Source organism: Aphelocoma coerulescens, chromosome 24 (assembly GCF_041296385.1).
Source record: "Aphelocoma coerulescens isolate FSJ_1873_10779 chromosome 24, UR_Acoe_1.0, whole genome shotgun sequence".
Classification (NCBI taxonomy): Eukaryota; Metazoa; Chordata; class Aves; order Passeriformes; family Corvidae; genus Aphelocoma; species Aphelocoma coerulescens.
In genome coordinates this window covers 197,865-220,190 of record NC_091037.1, presented here as the reverse complement: position 1 = coordinate 220,190, position 22,326 = coordinate 197,865, and the positions used below count along the sequence as shown (strand labels likewise).

At 49.1% G+C, this 22,326-nt stretch overlaps 1 protein-coding gene across 1 annotated transcript; it reads left to right on the top strand.

Moving 5' to 3' along the window:
* Nucleotides 1–689: 689 nt before the first annotated feature.
* Nucleotides 690–21,939, top strand: C2CD2L (C2CD2 like). Its single transcript, XM_068994913.1, has 14 exons — nt 690–1,028; nt 5,319–5,414; nt 5,796–5,915; nt 7,815–7,925; nt 8,787–8,900; nt 9,528–9,645; nt 9,811–9,934; nt 10,473–10,537; nt 11,133–11,260; nt 11,563–11,734; nt 13,086–13,187; nt 13,819–13,952; nt 14,450–14,732; nt 16,154–21,939. Exons 1-14 carry the CDS (start codon nt 783–785, stop codon nt 16,372–16,374), a joined length of 2,034 nt encoding a protein of 677 aa, XP_068851014.1. The 5' UTR covers nt 690–782; the 3' UTR covers nt 16,375–21,939.
* Nucleotides 21,940–22,326: the final 387 nt, after the last annotated feature.

Sequence of the window (22,326 nt, the reverse complement as noted above, 5' to 3'; positions counted from 1 at the left end):
TCTGATGGCTTTATCTGATTTTTCTGATGGCCTTATGGCCACCTAGAGAGCTGCTGCTGTGTTGAGAGGCCACCTGTGTTCTGCTGTCTGTCGAACATATGCAAAAGTGATTTTGTAAACTTTAAATAAACTTTGAGGCGGGCACATGGTACTGCTGGGGAGCTTATCTGGCCAGAGACCCTGGAGCTCTAACACCAAGGAATCGCCACCAACCGGCCGCTGCTACTTTGGGTTGTGACTGTCGGGAGGTGATAAAAATTTGTGTTGCTTGCCCTCCACAGTGAGAGTGGCACAATCGGGAGCAGACGGACGGGAACGCTTCCGCCTCGGTGGTGTGTCCTTCGTGCCTGGTGGGAACGAGGCAGTGACTCCCAGCAGAAAAGAGCGTGACGCGAGGAGAAAAGCGTCGTTAATCGGAGCTCGGAAAGCCGGTGGGGAGCTGGGCTTTCAGATCGCGGCTGTGCTCCTATTTCAGTCCACCAGAAGAGAAGGGTCGCGGCAGCAGCCGTGAGGCTTCCCTGCCCTTCAGACCGAGTGGCACAGCCTGCCCGCAGGCACGGGGCGGAGCAGGGGGCGGTGGGTGCGGCGCGGATGGGGCGGCTCCGCCGGGCCGCGAGAGGCGCGCGCGCTCCGCCGCGCCGGAAGGAAAGCGGCGGCGGTGGGTGCGCGTGCGGTGCCGCGGGGCTGCGGCGGGGCCACGTGCACCCGGTGCCGCGAGCGGGGCGGCGCCGCAGCCTGCCCGCCATGCCCGCCGCGCCGCCGTGAGCCCCGCGCGCCGCGCCATGGGGCCGGACCTGGGCTGGGCCGCGCTGGTGCTGCTCTTCGCCGCCTCGCTGCTCACCGTGGCGGCCTGGCTGCTGCAATACTGGCGGTCCGCGGCCTTGCGAGCGCCACGGCGGCGCGGGGCGGCGGCGGAGGAGGCCGGGGCGCGGGCGCTGCTCGCGGCGCTTCTCGCCCTCAGGTCCCTACGGGAGCAGTGGCAGCGAGCTTGGGTGCGAGCTCTCAACAGCCAGGCGCGCCGGCACGGGGTACGGCGGGGCCCGAGCGGGGGAGCGGCAGCGAGGTGAGGCGGGCCCGCCCGCCTGCTCTTTGTTCGCGGGTGCCGGAACAGCCCTTTCCCGCAGGGCGCTCCGGCCGGAGGAGCCGTTAGGCACCGGGAGCCTTGCGGACGGCTCAGTTCGGCCCGCGCGGGAGTGCGCTGCGGTGTGCGAGCGCGGAAAGGGCGGAGTGGGTTGCCGCGCGTTATTTAACGCGGGTTGGAGCAATGCTGTAGTCACTCTGATGTTTCCACAGCAATCTCTTCGAATTTTTCTGGTATTTATTTTCTTTAATCTCCCAGTACTACCGTTGTACTATCTGTAGTTTTGAAGTTCACGAAGGAGAATATGCCTTGATGCTTCCATACGGAAATAATTGCATTTAGCTTGCGTTGCCTGCAAGGCAGGGACTTAATGCCCACAGAAACTGTGGTCCAAAGCAGTCCAAAGTCTGTTGCAATCTCCTTTTTTTTCTGTCGTGTGAGTGGGAAGGCGTTGCCTTCCTGTTAAGTTGTATAGGAAAATCAAGAGCTAAAAAAGGTTAGCATGAAGCTAACGTATTTGAAGAAAAGACAGTTAAAGTCTCGAAGAACATGATGCAAACTTGAGTTTTCCAGCAAGATAGGAAAAGTATCTCCCCTTTTGACAAAGTGACAAATTCTAGGCTAGATTCAGTGTGAAGTGCCTTCCCCCGACGGGAATAGTGCTTCCCCGCTTCCCCTGTAGAAACTCAGCCTCTGCTTCCATGCCCCTCTTACCACAATGCAGTGTCATCGTGGTCAAAGTGTCGCTAGTTTCCCATATCTGATACGCCGTGCTTTTCTGTCATATGTTGAATTACTCAGATTCTCATCAAATGACCTGAATTTATAAGTTGCAGAATTTAGGACTCTTGTAAAGGGAAGATGAGCCATTGGCTGAAATGGCATGGTGGCCCCTGGAGGGCTACACTTCAGTTTCTGCTGCAGCTGCTCCTTGTCTGGAGCATATCTATTCAGAAAGCAGCATTGCCTCATTGAGTTGCTGGGTCTAAAAGCTGTTCTCTGAAGCAGGGTCTGGGAGTTGTCCTGGAGGACTTCGCCTTACGTGAGATTCTGGATGAGATTGGGACTTACCTGGAGGTGCTTGTATCTGTTTAACTGGGAAATGATTAAACTGCTTATATGTGTTTAACTGTGGAAAAAACTCCATCTTAGACTGTTCTCCTGCCTTCAGGAGAATGGCAGCCCATTCCTGCCAATGCCTTGCCTTTGAGCTATAGAATTCCAGCATTCAGCTTCCCAGTGCTCATGAAATGGGCTTAAGCAATTGATTGAGTCTAACTGAGAGAGAACAGTTATGTTTTCACTAGTGTTTCCTCCTTGGAATTAAGAGGTGTAAATTCCTTTGGACATGTAGGAGAAATGGCACAAACTTCAGTGGAGGATGGAGATGGAAGACTTAGCGTGGTCTTTGAATCCGAGTAACGCAAAGCCACGGAAACGCGCTCAAGGTGGTGTTAAAATAATTATGTAAGGTTTTCGGTCACGTCTGAACTTTGAGATCTATATAGAAAGCTACTGCTTTGCAACATTAGGCTTAGACTCACAACTGTATTTTATAACACAGTTGTTTTTGAGGCATCTCTTAGACAGATAAGGCAATTAAGCAATTGAAAATGAGCCTTTTGTCTTTTAGTCAGCACTTTGACACGGAATTTTTGTGAGATGCATTCTGCCAAGGAACTCTACCACGAGAGCTCCACCTTGCTTTACACCCTGTAGCATCAATAGAAGAAGCAAAACTGTTTTAGTCTCAGTCGTTGCAACTTTGCTAACATGTTGCACGGCTGAGTAACTTTTCCTTGTCCGGACAAATTACCCCCTCAAGTGAACTAGCTGGCTGCCAAATAGTAACAGAGTAGGGACTTAATAATGTTAAAGTCCTAATTGCACTTGAGATTTTTTTAAAAGACGGTACCCTCCCTGGTCCTGTAAAAGCTCAGTACAGTTAGGGGAAGTCAGCCTCATGTTGGCTACAGTCTTCCGTGTGTATTTCATGTGTACCTTTCAAAGACCACAGAGCAGGAGACTTGTTCTGGGCTGGGTGTGTGTTAGGGGTTTCTTTGTTTTGTTTTTGTAATGAAGTTGTATAAAGGATAGTCCTGCCATCCGCTGAGGTCTTGATGGAGAAGCTGCATGTTTTTTTGCAGTGCAGTGTAGTTTTCAGGTAAACCTCAGTTTAGAACTGATAGCAATTCTGTCATTGCAAATATGCTAGCGTTGTCATAAAAAGCTTTGCCCTGTGGCCCCCTCACCTCCAGTCCCTGCCTTCTACAAATTTATTCTTGTGTCTGGTCAAGGGATGGGACGTAAGGCCTGATGGCGCTCATTGCAACTGATGGCTGCTCTTTCCCTGCTCCCAGTCTGACTCTACCCCGTGTCCCCTTTTAAGTCCCAACGGGAGTCTGGGATAGATGTGTGCTTAGAAGCTAGCAATTTCACTTTCTCCCAGAGATACTTCTTCTGTCTATCTCAGTGAATGCGAGTACATAACATATGTGGTAGGAGATTTATAGGAGTGGATTGGTGGTTGGAGCATGCCAGCATGTGAATTTGAGTGGACTGTGCTAGGAGCGTGGTCTGAGGGGGCCAGGAGTGGACAGCTGAGGGTCAGTCCGCTTTCTAGCCGCGTCTCATTCTCATCCCTGGTACTTGAGAGAGCAGCTTCACGAGGTGCCACATTTTTTGTAGATCTTGAAATAACAGCTGCTAACATTTAGTATTTCCTGTTGGGATTACAATTCTCTTGCCCTAAAATGGAGCAAAGACTTGAAAGGAGTTGTGTTGCCTCTGAAGTGCATGCTGCCCTTCTCATTTTATTTTTTCTGCTACGTTTTCTCCACGCCTTGGAGGATATATAGATTCATGCTACCTTGTGCCTTGGAGGATGTATAGATTCATGCTACCCTGTGCATGTGGTTCATTCCGAGCAGGCTGAGCAGCGAGATGTTTTGAAGTTGACCAGTGCCTCCCAGTTTGGTGAGACTGTGAGGTGTTGGGAAGAACCTGGGGTAGCTTGCTGCTGCTGCTGAAATACTTGAGTCATTGGGCAGAGATTCTGGTCACAGAGAGAAAAAGGTGATTTGCTATTTTGGACTGACCCACGTGAGCGAATACATGGCTCCAGTGGAGGAGGCTTGTAAGATAAAGAAACAGCAGGCATTACTCATATGAAACAGCAGGGAGTGATCCAATACTGGTTATCCATTCTCAGTTTCATCACTGAGAGAGCTGCTTTGTGTCTGTTAGAAGGAGGGCATGCATCTGGACTAGTTTTTGGTGGGCAAGCAGTTCTTCAGGTTGAAGTGTTTATGCCTGTCAGATTGGTGTCCCAGAGCCTTTTCTGCCCCTCACTTGAGTCTGTCTGTAGCACAGAGGTGGCAGTGCAGAGTCTCATTTGCTTGAGAGGAATGTGGCTTGCTGCAGCTCTGTCATCTCTTCTGATTGTTCTGGCCCTAAAATGCAATCAGCTTGGCAAATGGTTGTGTCATAGTGCCCAGATTCCCTGCTTTCTCTATCTCTCTCTTTTTGTCCCTCGTGAGCAGACGGAATCTTTGAGGGCTTGGTTTTGTGGAGGGATGCTCTCAAACTCTTTATCTTGGTCTTATATTTCTTAAGAAGGGTTCTCTGTACAGGACTGGTCTTGAAATACAGGGAGATCCTCAAATGAAGAGGACAGTGGAGATTGTAATCTAAGAAACCAGAAGAGGATGGAAAAAAAGGAACAAGTTGAGCACAGGAGCTGATGTACCATATGCTGAGGATGTGGATTTTGTTAATTGTTTATTTAGTGGGGGGGGGGGTGTGTGTGTGTGTGTGTGTGTTTGGTTTTGGTGGCGGTGGTTTGGTATTCTTTTTCCTTGGAGCAGGAGCAGCGTACAGAGGGGGGAGAGAGAGAGAGAGCGCGTGTGAAGAAACAGCAAAGCTTCTGCAATGAGGAAGGGATAATGCACTCGATCTATGGTTGACTGTTATCCAGATCAATTTTCCATCCTCATTTGGGTTTACCTGTCTGAAATTAACATAGTGTTTGTGAATTCAAGCCTTAATCGGACACCTTGTTTCCTTTCTCTGTATGGACAAGCCAAGGTGGGTAGGATTACAGTATGTGATGGTTCTGGGTGCCGACTGGATTTGTGGAAACAGGCCAGAGTGTCTCTGGGGCCCCACATCATTCATCCTCTTTGAAACTATCTGGGCTGCTCTGACTACGGGAACTGACAGAGTTTTCTCTTTGTAGAGTTCAGTGCAGATCACATTTGAAGAGGGTCCTCAGTTACCACAAGCTGCAAATATAAGTTGTGTGACATGCAAGGGACAGTCGGACCACAGCATGGTAAGGCTTTGCTTCTTCTGAACTGTACAGTGTGGGGTTTCTCCATTGATGGTGTGTTCGACAGACTGCTGAGGCCTGTGATTTGTGATTGAGATGGTGGAACCAGGGAGGTTTTGGGTGAGGTCTGTTTGGAGGAGTTTGGAGGTCTGTCTCCTGTTTGGAGGCTCTGGAGCTGCACATCGGTGAGCTCTGCGAGGGAAGATGTGTTGGTGGAGCCGGGGTGTATGAATGCTGAACCCAAACATCAGGGTCCTACAGTGGAGAGCAGAAGAGAGCTCTTGTCACTGTACAGGGTCTGATGCGGCAGGTTTGCAGTGCGGAACTTGGTGAGAATAACACGGCTGCCTCTTGCTGAGATGTAGACTCGTCTTTTCTTTTTAGGTGCTGTGCTGCCATCTGTCAGCTGAAGCTGTGAAATTTCCTGTCTCTGTTACTCAGCAGTCCCCAGTTGCTGTTTCTGTGGACTCCTATCATGTCACTTTGGCTGTGCTGCAGGCTCAGGTAAGGTTTATAAGAAATTAGACGTTGACCTTACTCCTTCATCTAGTCCCACACTGATCGAGGAAGGAGGATCTGATTCAGTGCAAATAAAGGCCTCGTTGGGCTGGAAGAAGCAGTGTGCGGTCACTAACATTTGTTGAGGTGGCAGATATTCCCCATCTGCATGCTGAGTCTTGTTTTCCGAGTCTTCATCTGCAGATTTCGGCTATAGCTATGTTTCGGAAACATAGCTTTAAGAAATTCCAGAGAGTTCTGAGAATTCAGTGGCAGCATTCTGTACTGTGTTTTTAAGTGGGTATTTAAGAAGTGAGAAGTCCAGAGAATTCATTTCCCTTCATGGCACAATGGAAAGGGGAAGGTACGTCCTGTGGATATGTAGAAGTATGGTGTCCTGTTAGTGGGTGCGAAGAAAAAATCTGTGGTGAGGAGTAGCTTGCTTTTCCATTCCCCTTGTCACATTCTCAAGAGCATGATACAGCTTTTTCTGCATGTCGAATATCGGAGATGCTTCTTCCAGCAAAGAAGCTCTGAAATCACAGTGGGTGGTAACTCCATAGTTGCTTTCTGACTGGATTTGATTCTTTTGAACGTGGTTTTGTTTCCATCGTGATGAAGGACGTGACGCCGGAGATGGTATCTTGCTCGGAGGCAGTGCGCTCATATGTGCACCCAAAAAAAATTAAAAAATAGACATGGCAAAATTAGAAGTAATTCAGTGGTAGCAGAAGCCAATCCCATGCTGTCGCAGGTGTTGCAGTTTGAAGGTTGTCCTGGAAGCTTTTGCTCTCAGAGGCTTTATTACAATTTTCAGCCTACTTTTATCAGGTCGTTCCAGTTTGATTTTATACTTCTGTTCTGTGGTCATTTAAACAGCTCCCCTCTCTCTTTAGCATGTAGTGTGCCTGCTGCCAATCTAGTTATGGGCGTCAACTGCAGTTGCTTTTCATCTCTGAAAGGTGCCCTTTCTCACATCTCATCCAATTGCTCCCCTACTCACTGGCATTATCTGGGTCTCCTTGTCTGCACCTGCTGAAGTTTTAGGTTGATTGTTCATGTAAGGAATTACACGTGGTATTCTAATTGAGGTCTTGCTGCTGCTGCTGCTTTATGAAATGCTGGTTAGATTACCACATGCCTGTCTGCATTTTGGAATTCTTCAAATTCCATTCTACTGTGTTCCCGATTGTGCCCTGTCTATTCTGCAGACCTCTTGTTGGTTACTTACTTGGCTACTGTCTCACGTCTGTTGCTTTTGTCCGATGACCTTCTGTGTTGTCGGTAAATGTCAACCTGTCAATTGAGAACTAGGTTGAATTTCATTACCCAGTTTTTACAAGAGTTCTCAGGTCGGGGGGTCTTCCTATGTAGTTCTGCCTCTGTCTGTCACATTAATGATGCTTTTATGGGTACATGGGTGTGCAACTTTTCAACTTCAGCTAAACTTCAGGATGCTGTACGGTCTGGTTTGTTGTTGCAGACTGTTGGTGCAACCTGAGGATCATCTCCTAGAGATGCATTGCTAACTTATAAATGGTTGTGGTTACATTTGGCAAGGGTTAATTGATGTAGCTCAGTAAATATCCTATGTGTTGGGGCCCAGTTGGGCACTTTTCGATTGTACTGCAGGCTTTTTCTTCAGTAAAAGAAATAATGAATCATTTTTCCCTCTGATGGTGCCTGGGCATCCAACAGCAGTGAGGAAGCCGGATCTCACTATGGAGCAATGAGGCTTCTGCAGCTGCTTTATCCCATAGGCCAGGGAGCACTTGCGTTCTTATGTTCCATGTTTTACTGTTGCACTGGTGTGAGGGCCTTTAAACTGCTGAATTTGGAACGGAGCAAAAATCACCTAATGTAAACAGAAACAGTTCCTGACTGTGGTTATTTGTTCTGGGCCAGGTGGAGATCCACTTGGAGGAGATACAGAATGAGGGTCTCCTGGTGTCATGGACATTCAAGGACAGACCAAACTTGGACCTTTTGGTTCTTCCACGACTTGAACTTCCTGAGGTGAGTGGCTAACAGTGGGAGGCTGACTTTGAGTGGAGAAAGGGAGGAAGGAGCAGAAACACCTAGAAGGCAGGCTGCTGTGAAGGAGGAAGGTTGGCAACTCACTGTCATGGCCCTTTAGGGCAGTGGAGGGATTCTTTCACCCTGGAATCAATACTAGCTCAGCTGTGTCACAACAGCGTCCTCGAGGGCCGAAGTGGTACCTATTGAAGGCTTTCTGTCTATGTAGGTTCCTCCTGCTGTTGTCAGATGTAGAGCTGCAAAACGAGCTGGGTTGCCACTCTTTCTTTGTGTGAGGTGGTGTTTGTTGTTGTGTTGGTCTGGTTTTGTTGGTTATGTTTGGCGGGGCTTTTTTAAGAAATTAGTTAAGATTTAAGAGATTAATGTGGGGAACCCACAGGTTAGAATTTTAATGAACAGAATGTGGGCGTGCTTGCGCTTCCATGATCCAAATAGGTTGGTTGATTTGTTGTTTTATTGACACCTTTGTTACTTTATCCAGAGTAGATGTAGGGATTTGGCTGTTTTCCCAAAAGCGTGGTAGCACCGTCTCCTGAGGTGGTGAGCATGTGACAAACTGTAAAAGCTGTATTGTAAAAAGACTACTATACTGTATTGTATAGACTACAGATGTAGAGGCTTAGTTTATCACATTTAGAAAGCTTGCATTTGCCTGCAGCTGCTACACAGAAGCTTTAAGCACTGAGGAGAGCGAGTATGGGACATGGGAAAAGTATCTGGGAGGTTATTACTGAGAGAATGACTGTGTAGCGTATTAGAGGCTCGAGAGGCAGGTGGAGCTGTAACTGTGTCCTTTTTTTTATGACTTTGCTGCATTTCCTCTTGATTTGCGGAGGGAAGGATGAAGGGAGAGCGGATCTGTCCACTATAAAGGATCTGATCGAGGATACCATTGTCAGCACGAAGCCAGCCATGACAGTGAATTTGATGGCCATTACTGCTGGAGCCAGTGCGGTAAGTCTCTCTCCTCGTGTCGTTCTTGTGCCTCAAACACAGGCCCCGAGACACTTCTGAGGGCTGAGGCTCAGGCAGGAATCCAAGGGTTGAGTCTCGCTTCTGGGCGGCAGCCGAATCCTGGCCTGCACTGTCACAGGAGTTTGGGTACTGCGACATGGTGCATAGGGATGAATAGAAATTGCTCCCAAGGGCAGTTCCTTCCACCTTTTTTCTTGAATGCTGATTGTCGGTCATGTACTTGTGGAGCTGGACTGCCTGAGGTACATCTTTGTTTTGGCAGTCTCCCTTGCTCAGAACACCAAGGCTCTGTCCAGGGCAGCCTTTGCAGGCATGGAATGGTCTGTGGTTTGTCACTGTCGGTTGACCATCTGGTAGCCAGCAAGCTTGTTCTTGTCTGTCTCCTTCTCAATCTGCCTTAAACTTCCCATCTTAAATAACACGAGGGCCCACTGAAGGTCAATAGCTCGGGAAACCTGCAGCATCATCTCTTGATGGACGGCTTTGCGGGTATTCCCCTGTGTTGGTGTAAGGAGCTAGTTAATAGATACAAGGACAATGAATCTTGCTGCTGTCTGCTGGCGAGTGAACGATAAAGGTATCGGTCTCGCTCTTGCTATTCCTCAGGTACCCAGCAATAAGTTGACTCAAGAGTCCCCGTCCGGAGTAGCAGCAGTCCCTCTGGGTTCTAAGCTGTTGCTCCGGAATCTTCGTGTGCTGAACTTGGGCTGCCAGGGGAAGGGAGGTAAGCGTGAAAACACTGCTGATCCACAGGGGCAAGCATGCAGGCGGTGAGATTGGAGCGAGTGGATGTTTTGGGTGGGTTTGAATGGAAAAGAGGGACATGTGCCTGACGAACCACTGCCTCTTGTTGACGAGTGCACACGTGCCCTCTGTCTCTCTGTTGCAGGAGTTGGGGAGATACGCTGTGTGGCAGAGCTAGACAGCCCCCCGCAGCAGAAGTGGACGAGGCCGATGCCAAGTGGCAGTGTCGGTGCTGCAGGAGAGATGGAGTGGACTGACGAGTTCTTTCTGTAAGTGTCTGCTCCCTTTCTGGCCTACCCACAGTGTGGGTGGACCGGCACAGTCTCTGGGTATCTTTACCGCGCTGCAGTAACTGATGTGCATGGTGCAGTGGTGAAGTCTGTACCACGGGGCGATGTCCGTTTGTGCTGCCCCCATGCTAGACTACTGATTCCGGCAATTGGTCCAAGCTCGTGTATGTATTTCTCACTTCCCTGGACACTTTGTGTTTTAACTGGGTGGACAGAAACGCTGACTGTAGGAGCAGCAGGGGCAGTAGGGCCGTAGCATAAACAGCCTTCCAGAGAGATTGCCCTCTCAACTTCCACTGGCAGCCTACACAGCTCTGCAGGGCACATGAACCAGAGTTATCATTTCTGTAGTTTGGTGCTCTAGTCGTGTCCTCCACAGCAGTGCATGCTACTGAAACTTTGGAGAGGGTGATGAGGCATGTGAGATTTGAGGGAGGGAAGATACAGAATGAGGTTGTTTGCTTCATGGCCACTTAGAAAAGAGTGCCTAACACCAGCCCATCTTCGATTTCAACAGGGAGTTGGGACCTAGAAGCAAAGAACTGAAACTACAGGTGCTGGGGAACAGCGACGGAGGGGGAAGTGAGTATGGGCAGCCATAAGATGGGTCATAAGACGGGGAGGCAAAAGTGTCTAAGGGACTTACTGCACTTTAGGCCGTGGTAGTTCAATGTCGGTACAACGTGTGATGAATTCTGCAAAGGACTTTTCATATTTAGCTTTATGTGAGCTTCTGACTGTGTGAAGTAACTCTGGGTTCTGTTCTTCTTACCAAAATGGTCTGGATCTGACCTTGAATCAGGAGGTTCCTGTGGCCTGCCCGTCTCCATTCTGAAGCAGGGAGGGGCATGTGGGATTTTCCCTCCTGTATTAGGAGAGCTTTGCGTACGGCTCTTAACTGTTCGTTTGTACTCAGTCAGGGACTAACTGCAGTATCTATTTTTGATGGAGGCCACACAATGGTCATCTTTTCAAGGCAGCTGATTCCTGGATTGTTGAAGAGGAGCGGAGGAGCGCTGCCTGCCTCTTCTCCCTCTTGAACCTGGGAGTTAGCGGAGTTGTGGGGATCTGCTGTGTTGGCCCATGGGGCTGCTTCACAAAAGTAGGAGTTACCTTGGAGGTGTCTGAGGTGCTGAGGTCCTGTGAAGGGTTTCATTTTTACTCTCCCTTCTTGCAGATGTGCTGCTGGCATATGCCACACTTTTGATTGATTCTTCGGGCAAACAACCATCTGGGAGACAGGTCTGCTCACTGGCCCCGGGAGCTGGACAGTCACTGATAGCTGAAGCTACCATTACATTGGAGGTGAGCTCATGATCCCCCAAGCTCTGCACGCACGCACGCTCTGGAAGCATTCGTGATGCGAGCCTCTAGCTGGAGACACGCATGTTTGGACCTGAGCTTGGTGCAGAGGACTAGCAGACCCTTATGCTATGGAAGGGTGGCTGTCACCGGACCCTCGGTCCCTGAGCCTCCGGCTGTTGAACTGATACCATATTGGGGATGGCTCCTTGATGCCCAGAGCTCTAGCTTTTGTTGCCCAAACATGCCGGCCTTTCCATCTGGGAGGAAGAGAACCTCTCTGAGCAGTGCTTTACTCTTTATAGCTGCTGTTCCAGGAGGCTCCTGCATCTTTGAATGCTCATCATGCCGCATCTCTGCGAACCAGCATCACCCCCACTAAGAAGGTGGAGATGGACCGGACCATCATGCCCGATGGCACCATCGTGACTACTGTCACCACAATTCAGTCCCGGCCCAAGGCAGACTGCAAACTGGGTGAGGCTGCGCAGCAGCAGGTGTACTGTACAGGTGGCTGCTATGGCAGCACAAACTTAGCTGCGATATTCCCATGGCTGCTCACGAAGGCAGTAGCAAAACTGTTTAGCCATCACATCTGGTCATTGCAGGCTCACGCTTTACGTACCACTTCTGGTGTGCAGGTCGGAACACAGGCATCCTTGTTGTATCCCTAGCGTCTTTGTGGCTGGCTGGAAACCCTTGTGTAGCCCTAGGGGAGAGAATTGATGCAGCTCTGTGTCTAGAGGGAAGGTGAGGTAGGGATGAGCCTCTCTCACACTCTTTTGGCAGTGGGAGGTCTAATGCGTATGCCACCGCATAACCTCTGCATGATGTCAGGCTAAGTGTTTAGCCGTGCTTTCTCTAGTTTCTTCATTGCTAAAGAAGTTACGCTGAACATGCTGAATGTGGAGCCAAAAGCATATTGACCTTGCTTACTAGGGGTTGTTGCTGCTTGCGCTCTGGTGTCCTGGTGAATGTGGTGCTGGATATTCCAAGAGGTGGGGCTTGACATGAATGAGGTATTGCTATGCATCTGCTTCACAGGACTGCAGCCCAGAAAGGCAACCATATCCTGGGCTGCATCAAAAGAAGCATGGCCAGCAGGTCGAGAGAGGTGATTCTCCCCCTCTGCTCTGCTCTTTTGAGACTCCACCTTGAGTACTGTGTCCAGCCTTGCAGCCCCCCAACACGTGAAAGACACGGACCTGTTGGAGTGAGTCCAGAGGAAGGCCACTAAGTTGGTCATGTACCTGGAACACTTCCCTGTGAAGAAAGGCTCCCCAGAGAAGAGAAAGCTCTGGGGAGACATTATAGCAAGCATCCTTCCAGTACCTAAAAGGGGGCTTACAAGAAGGCTGAAGAGGGATTTTTTACAAGGGCACGCAGTGATAAGAGAAGGGGGAATGGCTTTAAGCTGAAGTAGGGTAGATTTATATTAGCCATAAGGAAGAAATTTTTCCCCCTGAGGGTGGTGAGGCACTGGCACAGGTTGCCCAGGGAAGCTGTAGCTGCCCTGTCCCTGGAAGCATTCAAGACCAGGATGAATGGGGCCCTGAGCAGCCTGGTCTAGTAGTAGGCTGGTTGGAGCTAAGTGGTCTTTAAGGTCCCTTCCAACCCAAACCATTCTGTGATTCTGAGTTTTTGCCAGTAGGCTTCTTACTGCGTTGTTGCCACAAAGCCTTACAGAACCAGCCTTGCAGGCTCTCCGAATGTTCACTTGAGGCTTTCTGGGGTTGTGTGTAGGGGGCACAATATGAGAGCATAATAAGCTATATGCGTAAGCTTCATCTCCACTTACTGGGATCTCTGTGTCTCTTTTGCTGTGAAGATTCACCATCGAGGTCACCTTCCAAGGTGGAAGTGACTGAGAAGAAGACAACAGTGCTTTTGGAGACCGGCTGTCCTCATGGCCACTTGCCCAGCGGTAGCCGTAAGTGCTTGGAAATTTGAGGCTCTTACTGAAGTAACTGTTCCTTAGCCTGTTTCGGAAAGCGGCAGTCTGAGTGCGGTTCCCTGAGCTCATTTACATTTTCTGCTTCAGAGAATGTCCAAGCGCCTGAGTGAAGGTGGGGGCAGAAGGCTGGTGGTGGGGTGTGGGCAGGTAAAAGACATTCCCATTTGACTATCCAGTCAGTGACTATGAGTGTTTCCTTGCTTGGCAAGAACTTTCCAGTCTATCTGGACCCAAAGAACTTTGCTCACCCTGCACTTGGGGCTCTGATTGTGTCTGGAACAGAGCACTGCCGCCGTTTTGACAGTTCGCCGCCAAAGCAAACTATTGGGAGTGTTTGGAAGTCTTCACTGAGCGGGGGTGGGGGGGCGCATTTTAATGATATGCCTGGTGGGAAATGAAACTTTTCAGCTACCTAAAAAAGCCAAGAGCTAGCTATACAGACCTCCCTTTGTTTGGTTTATTTGGACAAGTCTGTAATAAACTCTGGGTGGGGAAACTACGTTCGTGTGCATGTAAATTGCCTATTACAAGCATCGCGGTCGGCAAGCGACCTTCTGCTTCTGCTGAAGGTTGCTACTCCAAGCATTGGTATTTTTCTTGTGCTCAGGGGATAGCCATATGCCCAATGGCTTGGATCCAGTGGCCGAGACGGCAATCAGGCAGCTAACTGAGACGAATAACAAGACCATCAAGAAGACGCCAACAAAACGTAGTACACTGATCATCTCAGGAGTGTCCAAGGTCTCTGGTAGTTAGGAGCTGCATTTCCAGTCTGGGAGGTCGTTTTTAGGGATGCGTGCATGAAACTAACCTGTCCTGTAGGGACCAGTGTGGGAAGGTTCCAGCACAGATAACTGGCTCATCAGAAGCCTTTCGCTTCTTCCCAGTGAGCATTAAAAGGTACCTTGCCAGTCTGCTGGGTAGCCACTGGTGGGAGTTCACAGCAGGTAGCTGCAGAAAGGGAGGTGGCTGCCATAGCTGGTTTTGAACCTTGTGGAGAATATAAGGCGTTCTCCTTGAAATTGGCTATGGGAGTGAGGGACATGCAGCAGAATGCTTTGTAATCGGCCACGTTACAGTATATTTCAGCCAAAGAGGGATAATTGCACATCGGTGCTATCTAGCACTGATGATCTGAACTGGGCCATCCACATGTAGGTGTAGATGGAAGTAGGGAGATGAATGCAATTCTTTTGATCCTGTCTTCATGTCTGTCTGCCCTTCTAACCTCCCTTCAGGTACCTATTGCTCAAGATGAAATGGCACTTTCTCTGGGTTACACTGCATCCCTGGAGGCCACAGCATATGGGGACTCTGAGGCAGAGGGCACAGCTGAGCGGATGCACGATTCTACGGAATTGTCACAGCCACTGGAAGCGTCGCCATTGGGACAAAGGGACAGTCAGGAGCTGGACGAGACAACGCGATCAGACATCTCTGAAAGACCGTCAGTGGAAGATGTTGAGTCCGAAACTGGTTCCACGGGAGCCCTTGAGACCAGGAGCTTGAAAGATCACAAAGGTAAGGATGAACTGTTAGATGGTAGCTAACATGAGCCTGTAAGATTAGCTGTACATGAGGATAAAGTGGCATCCAAGTTCCCCACCCAAGCATGGGGTCTGCAGCCACCTTTCAGCATAGCAAAGAGCAGCTTCTGACAGAGCCTGGAAGAGCCTGCCTTCCTCTTGTGGTTTTTCCACTGGAATGATTCCAAATGCCGCCATTTGTAGGTGTCTGATTCCTGTAGCCTTTTGAGTTTCTATGCTCCCTTGGATGGGAACCCTGCGCAGCCTGTGTATTCTGGAGACCCCCTTTTCTCTCCCTGGCCTCCAGGTCCACAGATCAGGCGCATGTCCGTAAATAATGATTCCTTCTCTGAATGTGGCCGCCCGTGGTGTGGAAGTGCAGGCCGTCCAGCAATGTGGATTGTATGGGCCTCGATTGCCCTCCTTCTTTCTCTATTAGTATCGAAGCAGCTAGTGCCTCTGACCTGTCGTACTGTAAGATGTCCCCACAAACTCACTTCTTTTAAATGATGGAGTGGGCCCGCCCCAACCTAGCTGCTGTCCTCGCCATTCCGCACATTTGTCAGTTAGGTGGATGGCGCATCTTGGATTTTTCTGCTACCGACTTACATAAAGAAATGCAAATCGAATTCTTGGTTACTCGGAGTATGAGAGTGGGACAAATTTTGGGGGGTTGTACCCTGTTACAAACAGGTACGGGTTGAGCTGCGGAGGCCCCTTTCTTGCACGTCAGTGGGTAGAAGGGTGTGTGACCCAGATTCTTGAGAGACTTGGCAGGTGGGGAAGAGAGGGAATATGGAAAACAAACACCCTCCACAGGAAATACCCTAGGAGTGTTACATGGCGTGCAGGTTTTGGATGTGTCTTTCTGATCCATTTGAGGTTGAGAGCAATCAGCGTCTCCATCTTCTCCTGCTGGAGTGAGTCATAAGGAGCCATTGGCATTATTTGCCTCCAGACCGGGCGTGTCACAGAAACGCAGGCAGTTGTTCCAGGCAATCGATGACAAAGTTAATCCATGTGCCCTTGAGACAGGCTGGTCTGAGAGGCCTTTTCCCTCTTGTATATTCCTCTCAGGGTCTTCAGATCCACATGTTCTCGCTTGTTTTCCATTCATATGAGTCTTGGCTTTCATTTAAAATTCTGCACTCTTCCACTAAGGGGAGGACGTTGTTTATGCAGAGGGGACACGGGGCGGAATGTTTAGTGGGGTGGCTTGTTGATGTTGCAGTCTGTCATGAACTGAGACTTTGTCTTGCATTTGGAAGCTGAGATTAGTTGACCTGCCACGTACTTCTGCCGCTCGGCGTGGAAGCGGACGGCTGCATGTGTGAGAATGGCTGGGTGCGTCACTGTCCCCGAAACTCGCCATTGCAGGATGCTATCATGGTTTCTGTCTCCTTCCTGTCTCTGCAGTTAGCTTTCTTCGGAGCGGTACCAAGCTCATCTTCCGGAGAAGGAGCAAGCAGAAGGAAGCGGGCCTGAGTCAGTCACACGATGACTTGTCCAATGTCACTGCCAACTCCGCCACCAGAAAGAAAACTGGTAGCTTCTCTCACCGCCTCATCAAACGCTTCTCCTTCAAGTCTAAATCCAAACCCAAAGGTAGTGACAACACGTCAGCAGGTGAGAACTGAAGGAGGGAGAAGCCCATCGGAAAGATTTCTCAGAGATTGTTTTCTAGTCTCTTGTCTTCCCACTCCATGGTATCTGTGACTTGCAGTCCAGTTCTTTCCAACCTTGGCTGAGGGAAGACATCCCAGTGCTTTACACCATTTGGGGAGCAGAAGTGGCAAACCCAGGACTCAGGCTGTTTGGCTGCCTTGGCTTAGCCTTCTCTGATTGTTGCACCCCACTGTGCTCTCCCAGAAAATCCAGGTGGCACGCTAATCCCCCGGGGGTCCCAGGAGCTGCAGAAGTGACTCCATCTCTGTAGCCATCTGGCATCGTCAGGTGCCTCACGGAAACGGGGGGCAGGTCTCTCAAGTGGCAGCCTTCAGAGTTAAAATCAAGAAACTACTGGGTTAGCTGGTTAGCTACATTGCCGAGAAGTGTGGGATGTAGCCTCACTCGGCTCTTCTAGTGAGAGATGCAGTCACTGATGATCTAAATGCTATTATTGCTTGTGCTTGGTGCAGAGGCCGTAACCTGAGGCGCGCTGCAGGGTGATGTGCTCCTGGGCTGTGAGCTGTCGGAAGACAGCTGTCGGAGTTGTGGTCCTCCATCTGGCTCTGCCATTGGAACAGTCTCTGGTTCAGACAGCACTGAGGAGCCCCTGTTTTCTGTGCTGTGTTGGGGAAGGAAGAAGTCTCTAAGAAGGAAGTTTTAACCACTGCACAAGTTTTCGTAGAAGCCTGAGCCCTCTCAAGAACGCCTGGTCAGTGCTGTCAGTTCTGCCACCCTGTGCAGCCACCTTGTGACACAGCACTCCTTCCACATCTGTGTTCTTGAACAGGGAAGGGCCTGTACTGAATGCACACACCAGCTATTGCATGAGCAGATCCCTTACTCTTGGGGATGTTGCCGAAGGGCTGCCAGGCTGTCTTCCGGTCCTGCAGAGCGTCCAGTCTCGTGGTTCTCGTGCCAAGGACTGGCACCATGCTGGGGATGGATGGCAAGGAAAAAGGCAAGGAATGTGGTGAAAGGCAGTCTGATGGGGAGCCTGAAGGCACATGCCAGAAAGAGGCGAGAGTTTACGTGTTTTCACTGATGAGTTTCCTCTAGTAGAAGGAATCTTTCTGGTTTGCATTTCCTTTTTTCCTGCAAACACGATCCACCCCATTCAAACAGAGGGCATTTCTGCAGTGGGTATTTGCAGAGGGAGAGGCGTGCAGGGGAAAATAGAATCCTCGTGCGGGAGGAGGCTGTTCTTCTAGAGGAACAGTTGTCTGGTCTCCTGGCCCATGCACATTTTGTCTATAATATCCCCAGAAGTTCCCTTCAGATAGCACATAACAATGCTCTCGGGAGAAACACTCATGCTGTCAGTGTGCCTGGTTTGAGAGGAAACTCCTGCTCTCCTGTGGGCTGTCGAGTTAAGGAGGTGGGACAGAGGGGAGGAAAAACCTCACAGAAGAGCTGTTTCCCAGGCCTGACTGGATTCTCTAGCTCTGCTCTTCCATTAGAGTACCTCCTGTGGTGGTGTCTGTTGCCCTTCCTTATGCAGGATGCTACCAGCTGAAAAAGCAGTTCTCTTGGTGGTGTGCGTAAAACGCGTTTCTCAGAAGGACAAACCTTGGCTTGCCGATACTGCTGCTGTGTGCTGTTTCCAAAGACCAGAATGCGTTCGGTATGCTGCTGCAAAAGGATTTACGGGCGGCTATTTCTTGCATGTTTGTGCAGGTAGGGAAGGCCAGAGTTACCAAGGGCTGTAATTGAAAGTGCCAGTGTGTGCTAGCAGGAGGGACTCTGCTGTTTTTCCTGCCGACTCCTCACATGATTGGGCATGTATGAATCCGAAGAATCGTATTGGTCCAGCTGGCTGACCAGGAACTTCTACATCTGTTTTGGTCTGGGAGTCCTTGTCGTCCCCAAGCTCTGTCATGTCTTTTATCTTTTGTTTCGTTCCTTGTCCACATGGCACTGTGGCTTTGTTTGCACTTCCGTGCGCCGTGGATGTCAGAGAGCTCACTGTTTCTCGCTGAGGATCATTTTCCTTGATGCGAATGACTGTGGTTTGCACTTACAGTGCTGTTGGAACTTGAGCAGATCCCATCTGTGGCTTGCCTGTAGCAATTCAGCCACCAGTTTGACATAGCCTTCTTTTGCTGGGTTGGTGCGGCGCTGTCATGTGCGGTGCTGTCCTTCTCAGGCACACCCTTGTTCCCAAAGTCTCGGAGTTTGGTTTCAGTTTGGCGTTCTCCCTTGCACCATCCCCTCTACGACTTGCAGCTACGACACTACTTTGTATTCCATTTTTGGATTTTATTTATTTGTTTTAACACCATTTCAAGGTATTAAACCTTGAAAGTTTGAACCCAGACAGCACCACTTCTCTAGTGGGATGCTGTGAAGCTTTGCATTAGAAATGCCAGCGGAAGAGCCCACAGCTCTTCAGTTGTGGGTTAATCGAGGACCTGCTTCGAGTCCCGTTTTTTGATAGTTCTGTGTTCTTTTCTTTAAACTGTAAGAGTGTCTTGAGCTGTCTTGGTGCGGAGTGGCTGGAGGTGAACACCGAGGGTCACCACTGTTCTTGGGAATTGGGGATCTGAGGCTCATGTACACAAGGAGGGCTGTGAGGGCTAGCCAGTGTTGTCATTGTCACTGTAGACCGGAGGGAGGAAAGGCAAGGTTTGTGTCTGACAAACACATACCTAGGTTCTTGACCCAGCATATTTTGGTCTGGCTTGGATGAGGAGGTGATAGGAAAGGGAGTAAAAACGGAAGCTTGAGTTCCTCACCGGCCATGGGGTCCCTTTCTAGCCATGTTAAATGGGCAGTTCCTGTCATATGTCTCTGGCTTTCCTGTTTTGTTCTCGGTTTGTTTGCTTCAGGCTATGCCTGCCAATGACTTGCAGTGGAGGTACCGTTTTTGGTTTTGAACTTGATGCAGCAGAAGACACCTGCACTGTGCTCGGCAGAATGAATGGCACGCAGGAAGCATGCCAGTAGGGGCATACCTTCCCTCGAATTTTTAGCAGTGTTTTTTACCACGGGCAGTAACTTGTGCTGCAAATCTGTATCTGGTTAGACAGCTTGCAAAGGGAATGGATGTTGTCTAGTGCTGGCAGAATGCATCCCCCGACATTAAGTCCTACATCTGCTTGTGTTTCCTAGAGGAGATGTATTTTCTGACATTTTGTTGCTTCTCAGAGTTGTACAGCATAAGACCAATATTGTAACCTTTTATCTTCTTCTGAATGTTCTCCATAAGTGCAGATGGTTTTTCAGGGTGTTTGGCTGAAGTGCTGTTTGAGGAACAGAGGGATAGCAGGGCATGGCTCTGCTGTGTGCGTTGGAAATTTTCTGGTTCCGATATGTTCCTTATTAACTGTGTTGATCCTTCCTCTTCTTATCTGAACAAGGCTTTCTTTCTGGCCCGCAGAGATGTTTTCATCCCCCAAGCAGTAGGTGCCCGTTTTGTTAGTCCTGACTGTGAGCACAGGTGAATCTCCTGGTTTCTTAAAGGCACGAATGGTAATGAATCTGCTTCGTGGTGGAGGTGTGATTATTGGTGTGAGAAACAATTCTTCTATCCTAATCTTCTCAGATGGAAAGGGAAGGTCACATAGGGTTTCGTTCTCCAGAAGCTGCAAAGACTAAGTCCCTGGGAATTTCCCCCCATAGAATTGCTGCTTTGAGAAACCTCTTTTGTATTAAATCCCCACTTATGTTTCTGGCTTTAGGTCAGAAGAAATGCTATTTGAAATCTACTTTCCCTGTTTAACTTCTTCCAGATGCCTGTGCCCTCACCTTGGTGCTGCTGTGGGCTCTGTGGCATTTCATAATGCCTGGGACCACAGAGCAACCCCATGAATGGCACATGCCACCATCAAACTTTTTAAGCTCAAATGATCTGCAGTTGGCAGATTGTTGTCTCAGGGTAGGCTCGCTATTTGCACCTTGTGAAATTGGTCCTTGACCAAATATATGGTGAAAGAGGAACAGCAGAGCAGCGGGCTTGAATGCACGGAAGCTTCTGAAGGAGTTCAGCCTGCATATGAGGGCCTGCGTTCCAAATGCCATGTTTTGCTACTGGCTGCACAAGCAGGAACAGTGACTTGTAAATGAAGCCAAAGTAGGCATTTTGTTGGGATTGTTTTAGTTTTTTGGGGGTTTTTTTGGGTTTTATTTTTGTTGTTGTTGTTTGCTTGGAGGGTTTTTTGGTTTGTTGGGGTTTTTTTGCTTGTTTGTGGGTTTTGTGGGGGTTTTTTTTGTTGGTTTGGTCGGTTTGTTTTGTTTGTTTGTTTTTTATTTTGGCTGAACAGATTTACTAGAATTTACCTGTGGCTGTGTATTTTTGCTTCTCTGAAGAAAATAGATTTACGGTAGCTGTAAGCTGTAAGTATGCTTATATTTCTGTCTGGATACATCTTCTCCCTATGCTTAGGAAAGGCTTTTTAAGAGTCTCGTCATCAAAAAAAGCCCTTGATGTTGGCCCATGAGAGATATCCTCTTGAGTCAGTGGAAAATGGACACAGGAAAAAATGAAGGGAACCGCAAAACCTCAGTGTTCTGACGGTGCCATAGGATTTAGCGTGATGGATGTCTGAGGCCAGAGGGATTGGGTGCATAGATGTGTATTTGCACACACTTATAATTAGAGCACGCTCTGCAAATGCCTATACCGGTAACGGTGCAAAGTTACTGCGGGTGACAGTGCCAATAGGGGCACAGGAGAGTGGCCCTACCAGCTTCTTCGGTGTTCATATCCATTCCTTGCGCAGACCTCTGCAGGGGCAGACCTGAGCAAGCAAATCAAACTCCTGCCCCTGCAAGCACCCCCATGCTGCTTATGCAGTTGAGGGTGGGGTTTTTAGGCAGCTTGACTGAAATGGGGAAGAGCGAGGGCAGACTATTTGGGTGGAGAGCAAGTTCAGTGGAGGGGAATGTAACAAAAACTTCTTCAAACTGATAGAAGAGCACCACGGGCATGTGCCGTTTCTAGACTAGAACTGGGTGCATGGCACGTGGTGTTGTTACGTTCTTTGGCTTTAGCGATGCGATAGCTTCTCTTGGGTCATTGTTTGCTAAACCTACAGAGAAGTCATTTCTGGGTAGCTGTGGAGATGCTTGAGTGTGTGGAGGGTTGTCATTTGTGGTCTTTTTGCATTGTTCTCTCCACCCCGCCTTCCCTACTGCAAGGTCACGGCGAGTCTCAGGGTAGGGTAACAGTCCCAGTGGTGGTCAAACTTCCGGCAAAGGTGTACTTGTTATATCGCAGCTCCTTCTATAAGGCACGACCGGTCCACATCACCTTTCCTTGCTTGTAAGGTACTGGACCAAATGCGTACATGGAATTTGAATTAGCCCCCCTCCTTGTGTGTGCTCTTTTGTGCTTTGATGCTTTCTGTCTGGGTGGATTAAAAATTTTGACCCCAGGTTGTTCAGGTGGGAAAGAATTGGAACTGTGTAGCTAATAATGAAAATTAAACTACTTACGACTAAATGAAGTTCTTGCACCTTTGTAAATCTTGAAGAAGAGTTCTATTGCTGTGTAATGGCTGAATCTGTTAACTTATTAAACCACATGAACATCAAAACCTGATGTAGCGCCGTGAGTTTCCCTCCAACCTGTGCCTGTCTCACCTAAATTCTCCCACTCAGATAATGGCAAACTGTATAGACCCGTGCAAGGGTCTGTAACACCCCAAAACATTTAAATGTAAGGGGGTAAACCGAGGTTCCTTTACTCTGGGTTGGCACATAGGAGAAATACCTGCAGTCGAGGAGAAGGTGAGTAGGGTATGAGAGGGGTTAGGCGTGGTCCTTCTAAAAAACGGAGGTTACAGACCAAAAATGCTTGGAAGTTTAGCGGGTGTGTTTCTGCAAAACATATTAAAAACTGTAGCTTTTCTTATCTGTATGTATATATAAGTAATTTTATTTTATTATTGAAATTGATTTCAAAATACAACCCCATATCTGCT